The following is a 16,131-nucleotide window of genomic DNA, read 5'->3' on the forward strand; positions in this document are numbered from 1 at the left end:
GAACTCTTCAGCTGTACAGTCTGTAAAGAAGTCCTCTGAAACCACAGAACTCTGACGCTGTACATTCTGTAAAGAAGTCCTCTGAAACCACAGAACTCTGACGCTGTACATTCGGGTTGTTGTCTACGGTGGGAGCTGCTGGGATCTCGGAAGGATATTTAAAGAACAACTTTGTTTTTTTTCATCCAAGGTTCATGTTTTAGGTTTTTTTGAGTGGTGTAAACCACTCCTACAACTGGCTTTTGTGTGCAGAAAAAAATGAGCATGGTTGCTATGTTCAAAATAATTTCTGACGTAATTAAATCACACCCGGGTGAACTGGATGACTGTAGCAACCATGCTCATTTTTTCTGCACAAAAAAAGCCAGTTGTGAAATCACATCCGGGTGTGATTTCATTACGTCAGACATTACGTCAGACCACAGCTGATCATGCTATATAAAACCTTACACCACTCAGTTCACACGGGTGTGATTTTTATTAGAGAAAGTATAACATGAGTGTTAATTTCTTTTCATTTGCTGCTTTCTTTCGTTTTAGCGATTTTTGCTATTTTTGACAGGGGGGCATTCGAACATGGGGCTAAATATGTATTTCTTTACACAATTTTATAGCAATGTTATAGCATTACATTGCTATAAAATTGTGTAAAAAAATACATATTTAGCCCCATGTTCGAATGCCCTCACGTCCCCCTGTCAAAAATAGCAAAAATCGCTAAAACGAAAGAAAGCAGCAAATGAAAAAAAAATTAACACTCATCTTTCTCTAATAACAACCTAAAACATGTTATTGAAACAACATCCCAACTCCAAACAACTTGTCTCAAAATTTGTCTCACTATTCTCCAAACTATCTATTCCATCAACAAACCATATAAAGGCTGCCTGGGAGGAGGATATTGGCCTGGAGCTGTCAGATGAGATATGGAGCGAGGGGTTAAGGAGGATCCATTCTGGTTCAGTCAACTCTAGATTACAACTCATCCAGTTTAAAGTCATCCATAGACTACATTACTCAAAAGTCAAAATGAACAAAATGTACTCAGCTGTTTCTGACATATGTGGTAGATGCAACATCTCCAAGGGCACTCTGGGCCACACATTCTGGTCCTGTCCAAAGATTATCTATTTCTGGAAAAATATTTTTGCATGGTACTCAACAGTATACCGTATTAACATTGTTCCTGATGTTCTAGCTGCCCTCTTCGGCTGCTCTGATGCCTCCCTCGCGCTGCCATACACTACACAGCAGACGCTGATGCTCGGTACACTAGTAGCCAAACGAATTATATTAACTGAATGGAAGACACCCATTGTGCCCTGTTTCTCTAAATGGCTCAATGAATTTATATCATTGATACATTTGGAGAGGTTGCGATGCAACGGCCAAGATAGCATAGCAACATTTGAATATATATGGGGCCCTATTACAACTCACCTTGACTCTGCTGTGTAACCGCTGGCCTGTTTGCCCTCTCTTGTTGATTATGTTCTGTATGCCCTGCTGCTGTACTCTTGTTGATGTCTTATGATTGTTGTGTTCATAGCCCGTTATCTTATCACGATAGGTTTGCCACTCGTTTTATACATTGTCTAGTCTGGTGTATGTGTCATTGTTATGTATGTCCTGTATGTCATGTCTATAAAAAACCTAATAAAAACTAATATAATAAAAAAAAAAACCTAAAACATGAACCTTGGTTGAAAAAAACTAAAGTTTTCCTTTAGGGTCCATTTGGACCGGTGTCCATGATCCTCGCCGTCTTCTCCGGTAGGCCATGCTACCGGCCAATGCCACCAGGACCAGCACCATCAACACACAGGTGATCACCAGCTTCGGCCAGCTGGTACCAACTGAGGACACCACAATGGTTCTGGCGTCCTTTCCCAGCCTGTTGCTCACACTGCAGGTCACGTACATGGACTGTCCGTTGGGGACCACGGTGACTTTTTTGGTGGCCTTGCCGTCCCTCTCGTTGTAAGAGCTCTCGTCCTCCGTGGTGCTGACGTCCCACACGAAGACGGGTCGGGGCACTCCCTGAGCCTCGCAGGCCAGCTGGATGCTGTTGGGGTGGGCACCATCCTGGGTCAGATTGGTGATCACGGGTGAGCCTTCCACCACCAGATCAAAGGACTGGCGACGTGTCAAGCCGGCCGAGAAGACCTCACACGTGTAGCTGCCGGCGTCGGTGTAGCTCAGCTTCCCAAACTCGGGCGCCGCCTCCATCTTCTTGCCGTCCTTGGTCCAGGACACTTTGGCGTTGTTACCTGAAGCGCTCACCTCCATCTTCACCGCCAGGGGCTCGCTGACCAACTTCACCACCTTCCCTGTGGGGCTCAGGCTCAGGTCCAAGTAGCTCACAGCAATGCTAAGTGAAGCCTCGATTGTCTCGTCATCGACCAGCGAACACTTGTACTCACCGGCGCTGTCTCGTGTGATGGCCGTCAAGGTGTAACTGTCACAGTTCTCAACCAGAACCGTCTGGTTCTTAAGGTGGAAGTTGTAGCTGCTGGGAGGAGGGTTTCCGTCCGCACGGCACTTTAAAGTCACATCATCCCCTTCTGTGATGGGACCTTCGGGGGTCAACACCGTTAGACTCAGCCTCTCTGTCGGGTAGTGGACGGGAATGGTCAACGGCTCGGACTCCTCTGTGCCCAGCTTGTGGGTAGACAGGCAGTTGAAACGTGCGTTGACGTCTTGCTTGGTGGAATTGTACTGGAGAATTGAAGATGTAGTGGACAGTCCGGTGGAGGAGTCTTCCACCACGGTGGACGTGACGACGACGTGCATCCCATCGTACACCAACGGCTGGCCGTTCTTCTGCCACGTGATGTTGGCTGCAGGGTGGCCGTCCCTCGCCACGCACGTTCCCAACTGCGTTAGTAAGCTTACCTCCAGGAACTCTGCTTTGTTGATGATGACGGGGAGCGCTGGCATTTTGTAGACCGCCACAGAGCTGGGCTCGGACTCCTCTGTCCCCAGCTCATGGCTGGATAGGCAGTTGAAACGTGTGTTGACGTCCTGCATGGTGGCATTGTACTGGAGAATTGATGATGTGGTGACCAGACCGGTGGAGGAGTTTTTCGCCACGGTGGACGTGACGACGATGTGCATCCCATCAGACACCAATGGCCGGCCGTTCTTCTGCCACGTGATATCGGCCGCGGGATAGGCGTCCCTCGCCACGCACGTTCCCAACCTCATCAGCACGCCTCCCTGCAGGAACTCCGCTTTGTTGACGATGACAGGGAGAGCTGGCTTCTTGTAGACGACCACATAGCTGGGATATTCCTGGAATGTGTTGTTGGTAATACTAGACAAGAATAGTGTGCAGGTGTATTTGCCCTGGTCCTTCAGATTTCCTTGGCTGATCAGGAGGCTGGAGTCGCTGGAGATGTTAATCCGTGGCATTTGAAATATATCTTCAGGCCGGTCGGGGTCTTTTGTCAACAGCGTTATTTCATTAAGGCCTTCCTTTTTGTACCATGTCAGCATTTCCAGACTGTACCCCGGTGGAATGCGATAAGGACACGGCACCGTGATGGTCTGTCCATACCGGCCAGTCACAGTCTCCATTGTCTGGACTGGAAGAGACATGGACGCTGCAACACCGTAGAGGAGGAGCATTAACATGACGGCAGATGAAGGCATTCTGGACACTCTGGGAGGGAAGAGATTTCCCCTTCAGATCTCTGCTCTAAAGCTGCTTATTATTAAGCTGATTATTTCTTTCACTGATCAATGTTTCTGCCGTGCGAGCTGATTTTATGGGCAGATACTGAAGACACTGCCACAGTTCTGACATCAGTGACTGGCCTCCAACTAACCTGGCCTGGCCTGGCCGGTGGACGGACCACATCGCCATGCTTGTGTAACCATAACTCAGCCATAACCATATAAGGAGTGCCCAATGGAGCTACAGCCAAATATGCAGTGTGTTGTCTAACCTCAATCTGTCATGGTATCAGCAAACAAATCAGTGGGATACGCACAAAAGGGGGTATGCCCATATATGGGTATAAAAGGGACAAGGACTGAGAGATACAGAGATCTCCATGGATATACAATGGAAACGGACAGACGGGTAAAAACAAATCTCTCTCTCTCTCTCTCTCTCTCTCTCTCTCTCTCTCTCTCTCTCTCTCTCCTCCAGAGTCTGTGAGGTTGGTCCAGTTCATGTTCAGGCAGAGACAGTGGAGATGAAGGCTAATCATTCATAGGTCTCAGTGAAGAGGACTTTGACCAGCAGGATGCAGAGGTGGTCTGTAGGCAGCTTGGCTGTGAGGTTCCATTGGAGAAGTTCTCTGTGAAGAAGTGCAGGCTCAAATCTGGACCACAGAGTTCCAGTGTAAAGAAGATACAGTCTGTTCTGCTGGACTGTAGAACTTCAAACTCAAATAGAAACACCAGCTCACCTGAAAAGGCTGTTGGAAAAATATATACACTCGGTTTGGATTATGATTTTACAACGGAAGCAATTTTACTTTGTACTACTCTTGTCTCTCAGGGTGGTGGGAGGAACCATGTAATGCAGGGTTACCCAATTAATTGTCCTCAAGGGCCATATTTTGACTAGGAAACCAGGCTGCAGGGGGCCGAGTCTGCACGCGCGGAAAATTGGGTTTTTTATTTTTTCATTAATTAATTAAAAATCACACCCGTGTGAACTGAGTGGTGCACGGTCTTATATAGCCTGATCAGCTGTGGTCTGACGTAATGTCAGTGACCATAGTAACCATGCTCATTTTATTGGTACGAACACGGGTACACGGGTACAAAGCCAGTTGTTGGAGTGGTTTACACCACTCAAAAATTATTGTTCTCAACCAGTGGTCCGGGGACCACCAGTGGTCCTTGAGGGGGTGCCCAGTTTGACATGCATAGGCTACTGACCCCCATTTAATGCCATTTATATCTGGGACACCCTCCAAAACGAAACAAAAAACTTTATTTAAAAAAAAAAAATCTTCCAGGGGCCACAAGGGGGTGCTCCGCGGGCCGCAAATGGCCCGCGGGCCGCCTATTGGGGAACCCTTGTAATGGTAGGCCTATACTGAGATGAAACACCAGGAAGAGTGGAGGCCAGTATAGTATTAGTAGGCCTACTGTTTAAACAGGTAAACAGCGGGACTGTGGCTCTGCTGTTTCAACAGAATGGAGTTCTGGTTCTCCATATATCAACCTGTATGGACGTTTTCATCTCCCTTTTTTTCTGGGTCGGAGAACTTTATCACAGCAAACCACTTTCTGACTGAAGGTGGTCTGTTCAGGTAACGATGACAACATCAACACTGACAGTTATATTTAGGCCTACAGACCCTCCTGTCTGTCTTCCGTCACTCTCACTGTGTGTGTGTGTGTGTGTGTGTGTGTGTGTGTGTGTGTGTGTGTGTGTGTGCGCGCGCACGCATGTGACTGACTGTGTGCGAGAGTTAGTGCAGTGATAGAGAGAAAGTGTGAGAGAGCGAGAGATATTAACATATCTCTCGCTCTCTCACACTTTCTCTGTTGCTGTTGTAAGCATGGATACCAGTTTAATTAGGGGAAATGGTATGATGGTATGATGGTTGATTAGGATCATTCTGGTGGTGAAAATGTGTATGACATTTTGGTGGGACAAAGCTGGTTGATTTCCTTGAGGAGATGAGGTCGCTGTGGTTGTTTTTGTGGATAATATCTTTTGGTTGAAAATATGTCACATATTTCACACAACAGCTCTGCTGTTTCAATGGAAAGGAGTGATGGTTCTGTAGGTTCATGGAGGGTTCCATCTTCCTGCGTTGTGTCTGGATCTTCACTGAGGGAGTGTGTAATGGAAGGATCTGGTGACAGACTGGAGGTGATCTGTTCAGGTAACAATGCTTCAGTGTGACTCCGTCTGTCACTCAGTCTGTCCGTCCGTCTTTCTTGTGTGTGTGTGTGTGTGTGTGTGTGTGTGTGTGTGTGTGTGTGTGTGTGTGTGTGTGTGTGTGTGTGTGTGTGTGTGTGTGTGTGTGTGTGTGTGTGTGTGTGTGTGTGTGTGTGTGTGTGTGTGTGTGTGTGTGTGTGTGTGTGTGTGTGTGTGTGTGTGTGTTGCACAATCTATGTAAAGCGCCTTGGATAAAAGCACCGTTTACCATCCAGTGCTTTTTCTCTCTCTCTGGTCTCGGTCTCTCTCTCTGGTCTCTGGTCTCTCTCTCTCTCTCTCTCTCTCTCTCTGGTCTCTCTCTCTCTCTCTGGTCTCTCTCTCTCTCTCTCTCTGGTCGCTACAGCTCAAAGGCGAGACTCGTACCTGAGCAAAGAGCAGGAGAGCCGTCTCCCCGGACACTGGCTGAAGAGGAAAGGAGCTCACAGCACCATGGCCGACGCGCTGTGGCGCCTCCGAGACCTGATGCTCCGAGACTCGCTGAACATCCGACAGTCCTACCACCAACTGTAGACTAGTGGTGGGGGTCTGGGGACCCCCAGGGGTCCTTGAGGGAGTTCCCTGGGGGTCCCCACTCCCCAGCTAAGTGATAGTGTGCAACCAAATGGACCCTTATGGGTCTGTAACTCTGATTGTACAGATTTGTACACTCTCAGAGTTAAATTAATGTTGATTTTACAATATAAATTGGGGGTCCCAGAGATAGAAATGCCATTTAAACGGGGGGGTCCGTATAGACCAATGCATGTCAAACTGGGGGGTCCTTGAAATTAAACGGGTTGAGAATCACTGCTAGAGCCGTACAAAAAATCTTCTCTTATGGGGGTCCCTGGCATATCTCTTCAAATGGGGGTCCGCTCCGCGGGGCTAATTAGTGTCAAGACATGGAACAGTTTGGTAACCATGCACTGCTGTAGATCTGTAGACCTGATGCTCAGAGACTCCCTGAGCATCCGGACAGTCTTACGACTTGTAGATCTGTAGACCTGATGCTCAGAGACTCCCTGAGCATCTGGACAGTCTTACCACTTGTAGATCAGTTGATTCTAGATCTGTAGACCTGATGCTCAGAGACTCCTTGAGCATCTGGACAGTCTTACCACTTGTAGATCTGTAGACCTGATGCTCAGAGACTCCCTGAGCATCCGGACAGTCTTACGACTTGTAGATCTGTAGACCTGATGCTCAGAGACTCCCTGAGCATCTGGACAGTCTTACCACTTGTAGATCAGTTGATTCTAGATCTGTAGACCTGATGCTCAGAGACTCCCTGAGCATCAGGACAGTCGTACGACTTGTAGATCAGTTGATTCTAGATCTGTAGACCTGATGCTCAGAGACTCCCTGAGCATCCGGACAGTCTTACCACTTGTAGATCAGTTGATTCTCAGCCACGGGTTGAGATGCATTAAAGCCACGGATTCACGGATCCCCGTTTTTTGTATACCGTTTTTTATTTACTTTCTTGGGACTTCAGTCTACACTGTAATAGATTACAGTAGACTTCAGTCTACACTGTAAAATCCTCAGTGTGTTCATTTAAACCGCAGGCTCGTTAAGGGTCCCATTTAGGCCTGACCTCAAAATTTTAAACAATTCTTCTAAATCCTCCAGTTTTCTGAAATAAATATTTTCACGATTTAAAAAAAAATCACACCCGTGTGAACTGAGTGGTGTAAGGTTTTATATAGCCTGATCAGCTCTGATCTGACATAATGAAATCACACCCGGATGTGATTTCACAACTGGCTTTTTTTGTGCAGAAAAAATGAGCATGGTTGCTACGGTCATCCAGTTCACCCGGGTGTGATTTAATTACGTCAGAAATTATTTTGAACATAGCAACCATGCTCATTTTTTCTGCACACAAAAGCCAGTTGTAGGAGTGGTTTACACCACTCAACAACCATGCTCATTTTTTCTGCACACAAAAGCCAGTTGTAGGAGTGGTTTACACCACTCAAAAAATAGCAGACCTACAAGCGCACCACTCGGTGGCTTGTAGATCTGCTAAATTACAACATAATGTTTAAAACACCAAAAGGGGTTCCCGCCCAGAATGGGTTAATTGGGTCCGTTTGAACACTCGAGAGTTCACAGGGATGTTTCACGTTCAAATGGAATAATGTATAAAAGAAAACCCACAAAATAAATGAAAAAAGTCATAGAAAACCACGTATTAGAAGGACAATATCAGTCACCTGAACTACGGATGGATGTCTTCAATGAAGCTATCATGGTTAAAAAATCACACCCGTGTGAACTGAGTGGTGTAAGGTTGATTCAGCTGGAGTTTTTGTCCGATGTGAGGTATTATATAAGGTAAGGTATTATATAGCCTGATCAGCTCTGATCTGACGTAATGAAATCACACCCGGATGTGATTTCACAACTGGCTTTTTTTGTGCAGAAAAAATGACCACGGTTGCTATGGTCATCCAGTTCACCCGGGTGTGATTTAATTACGTCAGAAATTATTTTGAACATAGCAACCATGCTCATTTTTTTATGCACACAAAAGCCAGTTGTAGGAGTGGTTTACACCACTCAAAAAACAGAGAGAAGGGCTGGGGCGGTGGCGGTGGTTTGCTCTTCATCGCGGCTCGTGACGTCATGTTGTAGTTCGGTGGTCACCTCACCACCGAAAATCCAGACTATGAATGAGCCTTTATACATGACTCTATGCCATAGAACCAATACTTTTATAGTGAACCAATCATTTTATACAGTATTTAATAATAGCAAAAATAAGCTTGATCTAGATTTGTGTTTAAGTGTGGTTGTTTTTTTCCCATCTTCATTTTTTTTTTTTAAATCATGATCTGCAAAATAGATGTTTTGGAGTTATTAACGCTGCCAAAAATAAACTTGAGAGCATTAACTCAACGTCAAAGTTGTACGATTTGTCACACGTTACCGCAGAGAAATGTGTCCTAGAGAACCATAGTTATGTAGAGCGTCGCAGTCCCCGCCCCTTTCATGGCGGACGCCAGGCACAGTCCCGCCCCTTTCATGGCGGACGCCAGGCACAGTCCCGCCCCCTTTCATGGCGGACGCCAGGCACAGTCCCGCCCCCATTCATGGCGACGCCAGGCCCAGTCCCGCCCCCTGTCATGGCGGACGCCAGGCACAGTCCTGCCCCCTTTCATGGCGACGCCAGGCCCAGTCCCGCCCCCTGTCATGACGACGCCAGGCCCAGTCCCGCCCCCTTTCATGACGACGCCAGGCCCAGTCCCGCCCCCTGTCATGACGACGCCAGACCCAGTCCCGCCCCCTGTCATGACGACGCCAGGCCCAGTCCCGCCCCCTTTCATGACGACGCCAGGCACAGTCCCGCCCCCTTTCATGACGACGCCGGGCCCAGCCCCGCCCCCTTTCATGACGACGCCAGGCCCAGGAAATAATTCCCAATGCATTTTTCCCATAGACATTTCAAAAAGTATTTATTTAAAGACCTTTTAAGCATCGTACGAAGCCAACTCGAGTTGTGACAAGTCATGACAACACACAATATTTTGGACCAAACAAATAATTACAAAGAAGAAAAACAACAAAAAAAGTGTTGTAACCTGACGTTTTTTTCCTTCTTTCTAATTATTAGTTCGGCCCCAAAACATTGTGTTTGTTGTCAGGATTTGTCACGATTCCAGTTGTCTTTGTCCGCGGCGTAAACGTCTTTAAATAAATACTTTTTGAAAAGTCTGAGGAAAATGAGGGGTCTCTCGATGGGGCGGGACTGCGACGCTCTATATAACTCTGTTTATGTATAACTTCTTGTAAATTACCAAGCAGGGACGCATTGGGTCCCATTCTTACAGTCTTTACCAAGCAGGGACGCATTGGGTCCCATTCTTACAGTCTTTGGTATGACCCCAGCAGGGACGCATTGGGTCCCATTCTTACAGTCTTTGGTATGACCCCAGCCGGGGCTCGAACCCCCGACCTCCCAGTTTCAGAGTGGACACTCTTAACCACAAGGCCACTGACTGGTCAGTTTTATTAGGTGGCTCATTGTTGTTCTCCCTAACCTGACTCAATATTGCTGCAATCCGGTTATCTTCTCCCTTCTTCTGCCAACCATAGCAGTAGAGGGTGTGCGCATGCATAAAGTGAATGGCAGATCCAGTGGCAAAGTGAATTTAAGGTTGTTTAAAGTAATTTAAACCTCCCTAGTAATTTAGTAATTTAGACCTCCCTAGGGAGGTCCTCGACGCACGTCCCACTGGGAGGAGACCCCCGGGGCAGACCAAGGCGCAGTTGGAGGAAACACATCGACTCACTGGCCTTGGAACGTCTCGGAATCCCCCCAGGAGGAAGTCACTAATGTTGCTCTGGAGAGGGAAGTCTGGATCACTCTGGTGGAGCTGTTGCCCCCGCGACCCGACTACGGATAAGCGGTTGAAGATGGATTGATGGATAAAGTAATTTACTGCAATCAAACATGACTTCTCTGTGTGGATGTACGGACTGTCAAGGCCAGAAAGTAGGTTTTTGCCACTCGGTAGGCGTTCCCGCATAACCTCCGGGTATGGTGTTGATGTCACACGCATACCCTCTGTTCTGGCTGAACCGTGCAGTCAGTTTTCCCAAAACTTGGAAATATGGTAGAGTGAGGGCCATGCCAAACAGTGAGGACGCGAAGCCCACGACCATTGGCCAAAGGGTGGCGCTATAGCACTCAATTGAAAATGCTAACTTTGAACAGGCATAGCTCATGAACCGTTTGACCGTCGGCAATAAAATGTCGATACACGTATGCGTCTCCTCATGCCGAACAACTGTCGTGTTCCTTTAGATGACCTTTAGATGTCCCACCATTTTGAATTATATGAACCCATTTTGACCTGAGATCAGATTCTAAAAATGTCTTCTACATCCTGACAGTTTTTTGAAAAAGCTATGTTTCTATGTCAGTCGTTCTTCGATTTTTCAAAAATAGCAGACCTACAAGCTCGTAGCGCGCCACCAAGTGGCGCGCTATGAGCTTGTAGATCTGCTATTTGTCAATAGCTAAAGCATAACATAATGCTAACACCAAAAGGGGTTCCCCCCCAGAATGGGTTAAAAACAGTTCAAATCTCTCTACTCCCAGGATCCTCGATCGAAATGCATGCAAGTTTCTACACACAAACATAAGTTAGGACCAATATCTAATACATGTTGGGCATTTGCTTTTAAGTTTAAAAATGTAGGTTTTATGAGCCAATGAAAATTGCGGCTTTATGGAAATTATTCTGCCCCTAATAATGTACATAACATTGTTGAGTGCTGCAACCACTCCAATGAACAGCTATGTTACTATGTTTAAAGTACCAATAGGGGGTGCTGTTGCACCACTCTCTTCAGACTACTGGTAGCCCCACATCAGCAACATTATTCTGTTGTGAAAAACATAATTGTCTGGGTGAAAATCACCCAGGTTTAGTGTCCTAGGGGTTAAAGTCATTTACAGTAATACTAATTCATTATACTGTGGTGTTAATGCAGCAGTAAAACATGTTTAAAAGTGGATGAGGTTGAATGTTGTCCATCTGAAGCTAATTTGACCTGTTTGTGTCCAATTGTTTACCAGAAGTGTACTAATAATGTTCCCTGACTGAAAGATCACATGGTTGTAAATGTATGCATTGTAATGTCCACAGTCCGACTGGTGTGGGTTTAAATTTATTGACCAATAGAGATTTACAGAAAGGGACAATTATGTCAATATGACTGAAATATGCAAATATCAGCCTGTACTTACTATTCAACAACTTATAGAAATATAATGATAAAATACATTTAATTTACAACAAAGGAATCAAGACCAATAAACATGAACCTAAAGTGATTTAAACACCAAACAATGTGGAAATATTATGTTCATATAATAATACAATAATACAAATGCAGATCTGTACAACTCAAAGTAAAGTTTTAGTGATCTGATCTGAATGATTCACTGAAAAGAACAACAATGCACATCACTACTAGTTGTGTGAGCTTGTAGATCTGCTATTCATCCGCGTGACACCGGTGTGTGCAACAAAGTATAACTCAAGCCTAATAAAGTTTTCATCTATGAAACATCTTCATCTCTTACACTCGTCACATCACCAGTGTCTGCCTGGCTGGGAGGAGCTATGCTCATGGTGTCATGTCCTGAAGAGGGCGCTATTGGTCCAGGATATCTGTTAAGCCAAGCGGAGACCTTGGCAGAAGCTGTGTCACCACTCACTGCAACACAAGACAACAAACACACCACCACACATTTACAATTAAAATAAAAACACAAACCCTCACATTTTGTTCTAAATGGTGGTATGGCCGACTTACTGGTAGGCCTACTGTAGCCTAGGGGATATTTCTCATGTCAGCCTATTATTATAACAGGCTTAAAAACACATCTTGCTGGAAAAGAGACAACGAGAGAGCTTTACAACAGAAAGACAACTATTAGAGGACTGACTTAATTAGGGCATTTGAACACTGATGCCTGCCAGTCACAATGTGGGACAGGGTCTCAGTTTTAACACTGATGCCTGCCAGTCACAATGTGGGACTGGGTGCAGTTTGAACGCTGATGCCTGCCATGTCACAATGTGGGACAGGGTCTCAGTTTGAACACTGATGCCTGCCAGTCACAATGTGGGACAGGGTTTCAGTTTGAACACTGATGCCTGTCAGTCACAATGTGGGACAGGGTCTCAGTTTGAACACTGATGCCTGCTAGTCACAATGTGGGACAGGGTCTCAGTTTGAACACTGATGCCTGTCAGTCACAATGTGGGACAGGGTCTCAGTTTGAACACTGATGCCTGCCAGTCACAATGTGGGACAGGGTCTCAGTTTGAACACTGATGCCTGTCAGTCACAATGTGGGACAGGGTCTCAATTTGTGGGACGCCTGAAAAGTCTTGGAAATGAGGGACTCCATGCAGCGGCCGGGGGACATCTGGTCACCCTAAATGTTCATCTCAGAGCAGCCTACTAATCATTCTTTAATGAAAATGCATGAACTCACATTTTAGTAAGTAATGTGTGTCCACATAAGAGGACAACAGTAAGACTCACTACTTGGTTCTTGTGGCTCCGTCATCACAAATGTCAACATCGTCTCGATCAGCTCCTCCTCTCTCTTCTTCCATTCTTCTGCTGTTAGAGTTTTAACTCCTGTCAGTCTCTCAAACAGAGTCTTCTGTCGTGTCTCCTTGTCACAATATCAACAGGAAAGAGAGGGAACATTTTAATTAGTGAAAAAGCACAAATATAGCACCGATATATCAGATAGATGGTATATCAATCATCAGCACTTCAATCTGATTTATCTTCCTATATAAAAACAACAATGGAAAAATATGATCAGTTACATTTTAATTTGTATCCAAAGCTCTTAGTTATCAACAAAGTGTTATGCTATGTTGATTAATGTAATATAGACCACAATGGAAACACTTACATCAGTCTCTGCCTGGCTTGAAACGACACTCATGGTGTCAAATCCTGAAGAGCGAGTTCCTCCACTCACTGGAACACAAGACAACAGACAGCGACACATTTACACTGACAATATAAACGCACTCACTGGAACACAAGACAACAGACAGCAACACATTTACACTGACAATATAAACACACTCACTGGAACACAAGACAACAGACAGCAACACATTTACACACAATATAAACACACTCACTGGAACACAGGACAACAGACGGCAACACATGTACACTGACAATATAAACACACTCACTGGAACACAAGACAACAAATCAAATCAAATCAAATCAAAGTTTATTTGTATAGCACATTTACATTGACCGAAGACAAACCAAAGTGCTGAACAAGAGCATGTAAAACAAGAACAGAGCAACAACAAGAGCATGTAAAGAAAAGAAAAACAAAACAAAACAAAACAAAACAAAAACAAAGCAACAAGTGAGACCGGAAGTATAAACAGACATGGTATAAGAAGGGTACGAGTTTTCAGGCAACATTAAAAGCCAGGGAGAAAAAGTGGGTCTTTAGGAGAGATTTAAAAACACCCAGGGACTGGGCAGAACGAATGGGAAGGGGCAGGGCATTCCACAGTGTGGGACCGCAAGTGTGGGACCGCAGTGTGGGACCGCAACAGACAGCAACACATGTACACTGACAATATGAACCATGATGTCATTTTGACCGTGACCTCAACTTCCACTACAAAAGTTCAGTAATTTTATACACATGAACACACATATATATATATATTCTGCACACACACATGCACATGCACACACACACATACACACGCACGCTCGCACGCACGCACGCACGCACGCACGCGCGCACGCGCGATAACAAAATCATCGCTGTCGGGGAGAAGTCCTATCTCCATATTTAAGCTGTTTGTGTTTTTCCTAAATTAATGCTCTAACTATAGTCTGGCTGTGTGTTTTATAACTATTGAATTAATGCTCTAAGTATAGTCTGGCTGTGTGTTTTATAACTATTGAACCAATACAAAGTATTAACAACAGCTGTGACTAAATAATTACTACCCATTGAAACACAGCCTCTTTTTATTTCCTGAAAAGTAACATTATTGGACATACAGTACAGGTGTCCATCTGACAGTGATGACATCATGATGTAAACAGGATATTGATACTCACTGCTTGGAGGAAGCCACTCCATGCTGTTCCTTCTCCTGACAGCTGGCAGGGTTGATTCTTCTAGCCCCGTCACCACAGACTGAAAACACAATGAAACATAAAGTAACGAAATGAGAACTTAAATGTGTGTTATTAAAGTCAGACTAAAGTTTCATCTATGAAACATCTTCCTCTCTCACACTTACATCAGCATCAGTGAGGGTTGGAGCTCCACTGGCGGTGTCATATCCTGAAGAGCGAGTTCCTCCACTCACTGGAACACAAGACAACAGACAGCAACACATTTACACTGACAATATAAACACACTCACTGGAACACAAGACAACAGACAGCAACACATTTACACTGACAATATAAACACACTCACTGGAACACAAGACAACAGACAGCTACACATTTACACTGACAATATAAACACACTCACTGGAACACAAGACAACAGACAGCAACACATTTACACTGGCAATATAAACACACTCACTGGAACACAAGACAACAGACAGCAACACATTTACACTGACAATATAAACACACTCACTGGAACACAAGACAACAGACAGCAACACATTTACACTGACAATATAAACACACTCACTGGAACACAAGACAACAGACAGCAACACATTTACACTGACAATATAAACACACTCACTGGAACACAAGACAACAGACAGCAACACATTTACACTGACAATATAAACACACTCACTAGAACACAAGACAACAGACAGCAACACATTTACACTGACAATATAAACACACTCACTGGAACACAAGACAACAGACAGCAACACATTTACACTGACAATATAAACACACTCACTGGAACACAAGACAACAGACAGCAACACATTTACACTGACAATATAAACACACTCACTGGAACACAAGACAACAGACAGCAACACATTTACACTGACAATATAAACACACTCACTGGAACACAAGACAACAGACAGCAACACATTTACACTGACAATATAAACACACTCACTGGAACACAAGACAACAGACAGAAACACATTTACACTGACAATATAAACACACTCACTGGAACACAAGACAACAGACAGCAACACATTTACACTGACAATATAAACACACTCACTGGAACACAATACAACAGACAGCAACACATTTACACTGACAATATAAACACACTCACTGGAACACAAGACAACAGACAGCAACACATTTACACTGACAATATAAACACACTCACTGGAACACAAGACAACAGACAGCAACACACTTACAATGATATATCCAAAAGGTCAGCAGAGCATTCAGCACAGAGCATTTGTGCACGCACGCACGCACGCACGCACGCACGCACGCACGCACGCACGCACGCACGCACTATGCTGTAGACAGGATATTGATACTCACTACTCGGAGGAAGTGGCCCCATGCTGTTCCTTCTCCTGACAGCTGGCAGGGTTGGTTCTTCTGGCTCCATCGTCACAGACCTCCTCATCCTCTCTATCATCTCCTGCTCTCTCTTCTTCCATTGTTCTTCTGTTCTTCCTCTCAGTCTTTTAATGAGTGTCATCTGCCCAAAGTGTCCTCTGTCCCTCATCACCATGTC

General features: G+C 45.1%; 2 protein-coding genes across 2 annotated transcripts; both read right to left on the minus strand.

Annotated features, from left to right (window-relative positions):
• Window positions 1-1,194: 1,194 nt before the first annotated feature.
• On the minus strand, window positions 1,195-3,654 carry LOC306915905 (CD166 antigen homolog; the record flags this gene model as incomplete). The annotated part of the gene is made up of 2 exons (XM_079493574.1): window positions 1,195-1,272; window positions 1,801-3,654. 2 exons carry the CDS (start codon window positions 3,652-3,654, stop codon window positions 1,195-1,197), a joined length of 1,932 nt encoding a protein of 643 aa, XP_079349700.1.
• An 8,151-nt stretch (window positions 3,655-11,805) lies between these two features.
• LOC306941519 (uncharacterized protein) lies at window positions 11,806-16,125 on the minus strand. The gene is made up of 6 exons (XM_079527042.1): window positions 15,933-16,125; window positions 14,728-14,795; window positions 14,543-14,621; window positions 13,347-13,414; window positions 12,962-13,097; window positions 11,806-12,124 (listed from the first exon to the last, which is right to left on the minus strand). The coding sequence occupies exons 1-6, from the start codon at window positions 16,120-16,122 to the stop codon at window positions 11,967-11,969; spliced, it is 699 nt and encodes a 232-aa protein (XP_079383168.1). The 5' UTR covers window positions 16,123-16,125; the 3' UTR covers window positions 11,806-11,966.
• Between the last annotated feature and the right edge of the window lie 6 nt (window positions 16,126-16,131).

Source organism: Electrona antarctica (assembly GCF_951216825.1).
Source record: "Electrona antarctica genome assembly, chromosome: 2".
Classification (NCBI taxonomy): Eukaryota; Metazoa; Chordata; class Actinopteri; order Myctophiformes; family Myctophidae; genus Electrona; species Electrona antarctica.

What these genes read in the sequence shown, in the direction of transcription:
- LOC306941519 (XM_079527042.1), bottom strand. Translation starts at nt 16,122, where the DNA reads ATGAGGGACAGAGGACACTTTGGGCAGATGACACTCATTAAAAGACTG. An exon ending in CAAGCCAGGCAGAGACTGAT is followed by an intron (nt 13,098 to 13,346) that starts GTAAGTGTTTCC and finishes TATTGTGACAAG; the next exon opens with GAGACACGACAGAAGACTCT. An exon ending in GGAGCCACAAGAACCAAGTA is followed by an intron (nt 12,125 to 12,961) that starts GTGAGTCTTACT and finishes CTTGTGTTGCAG; the next exon opens with TGAGTGGTGACACAGCTTCT.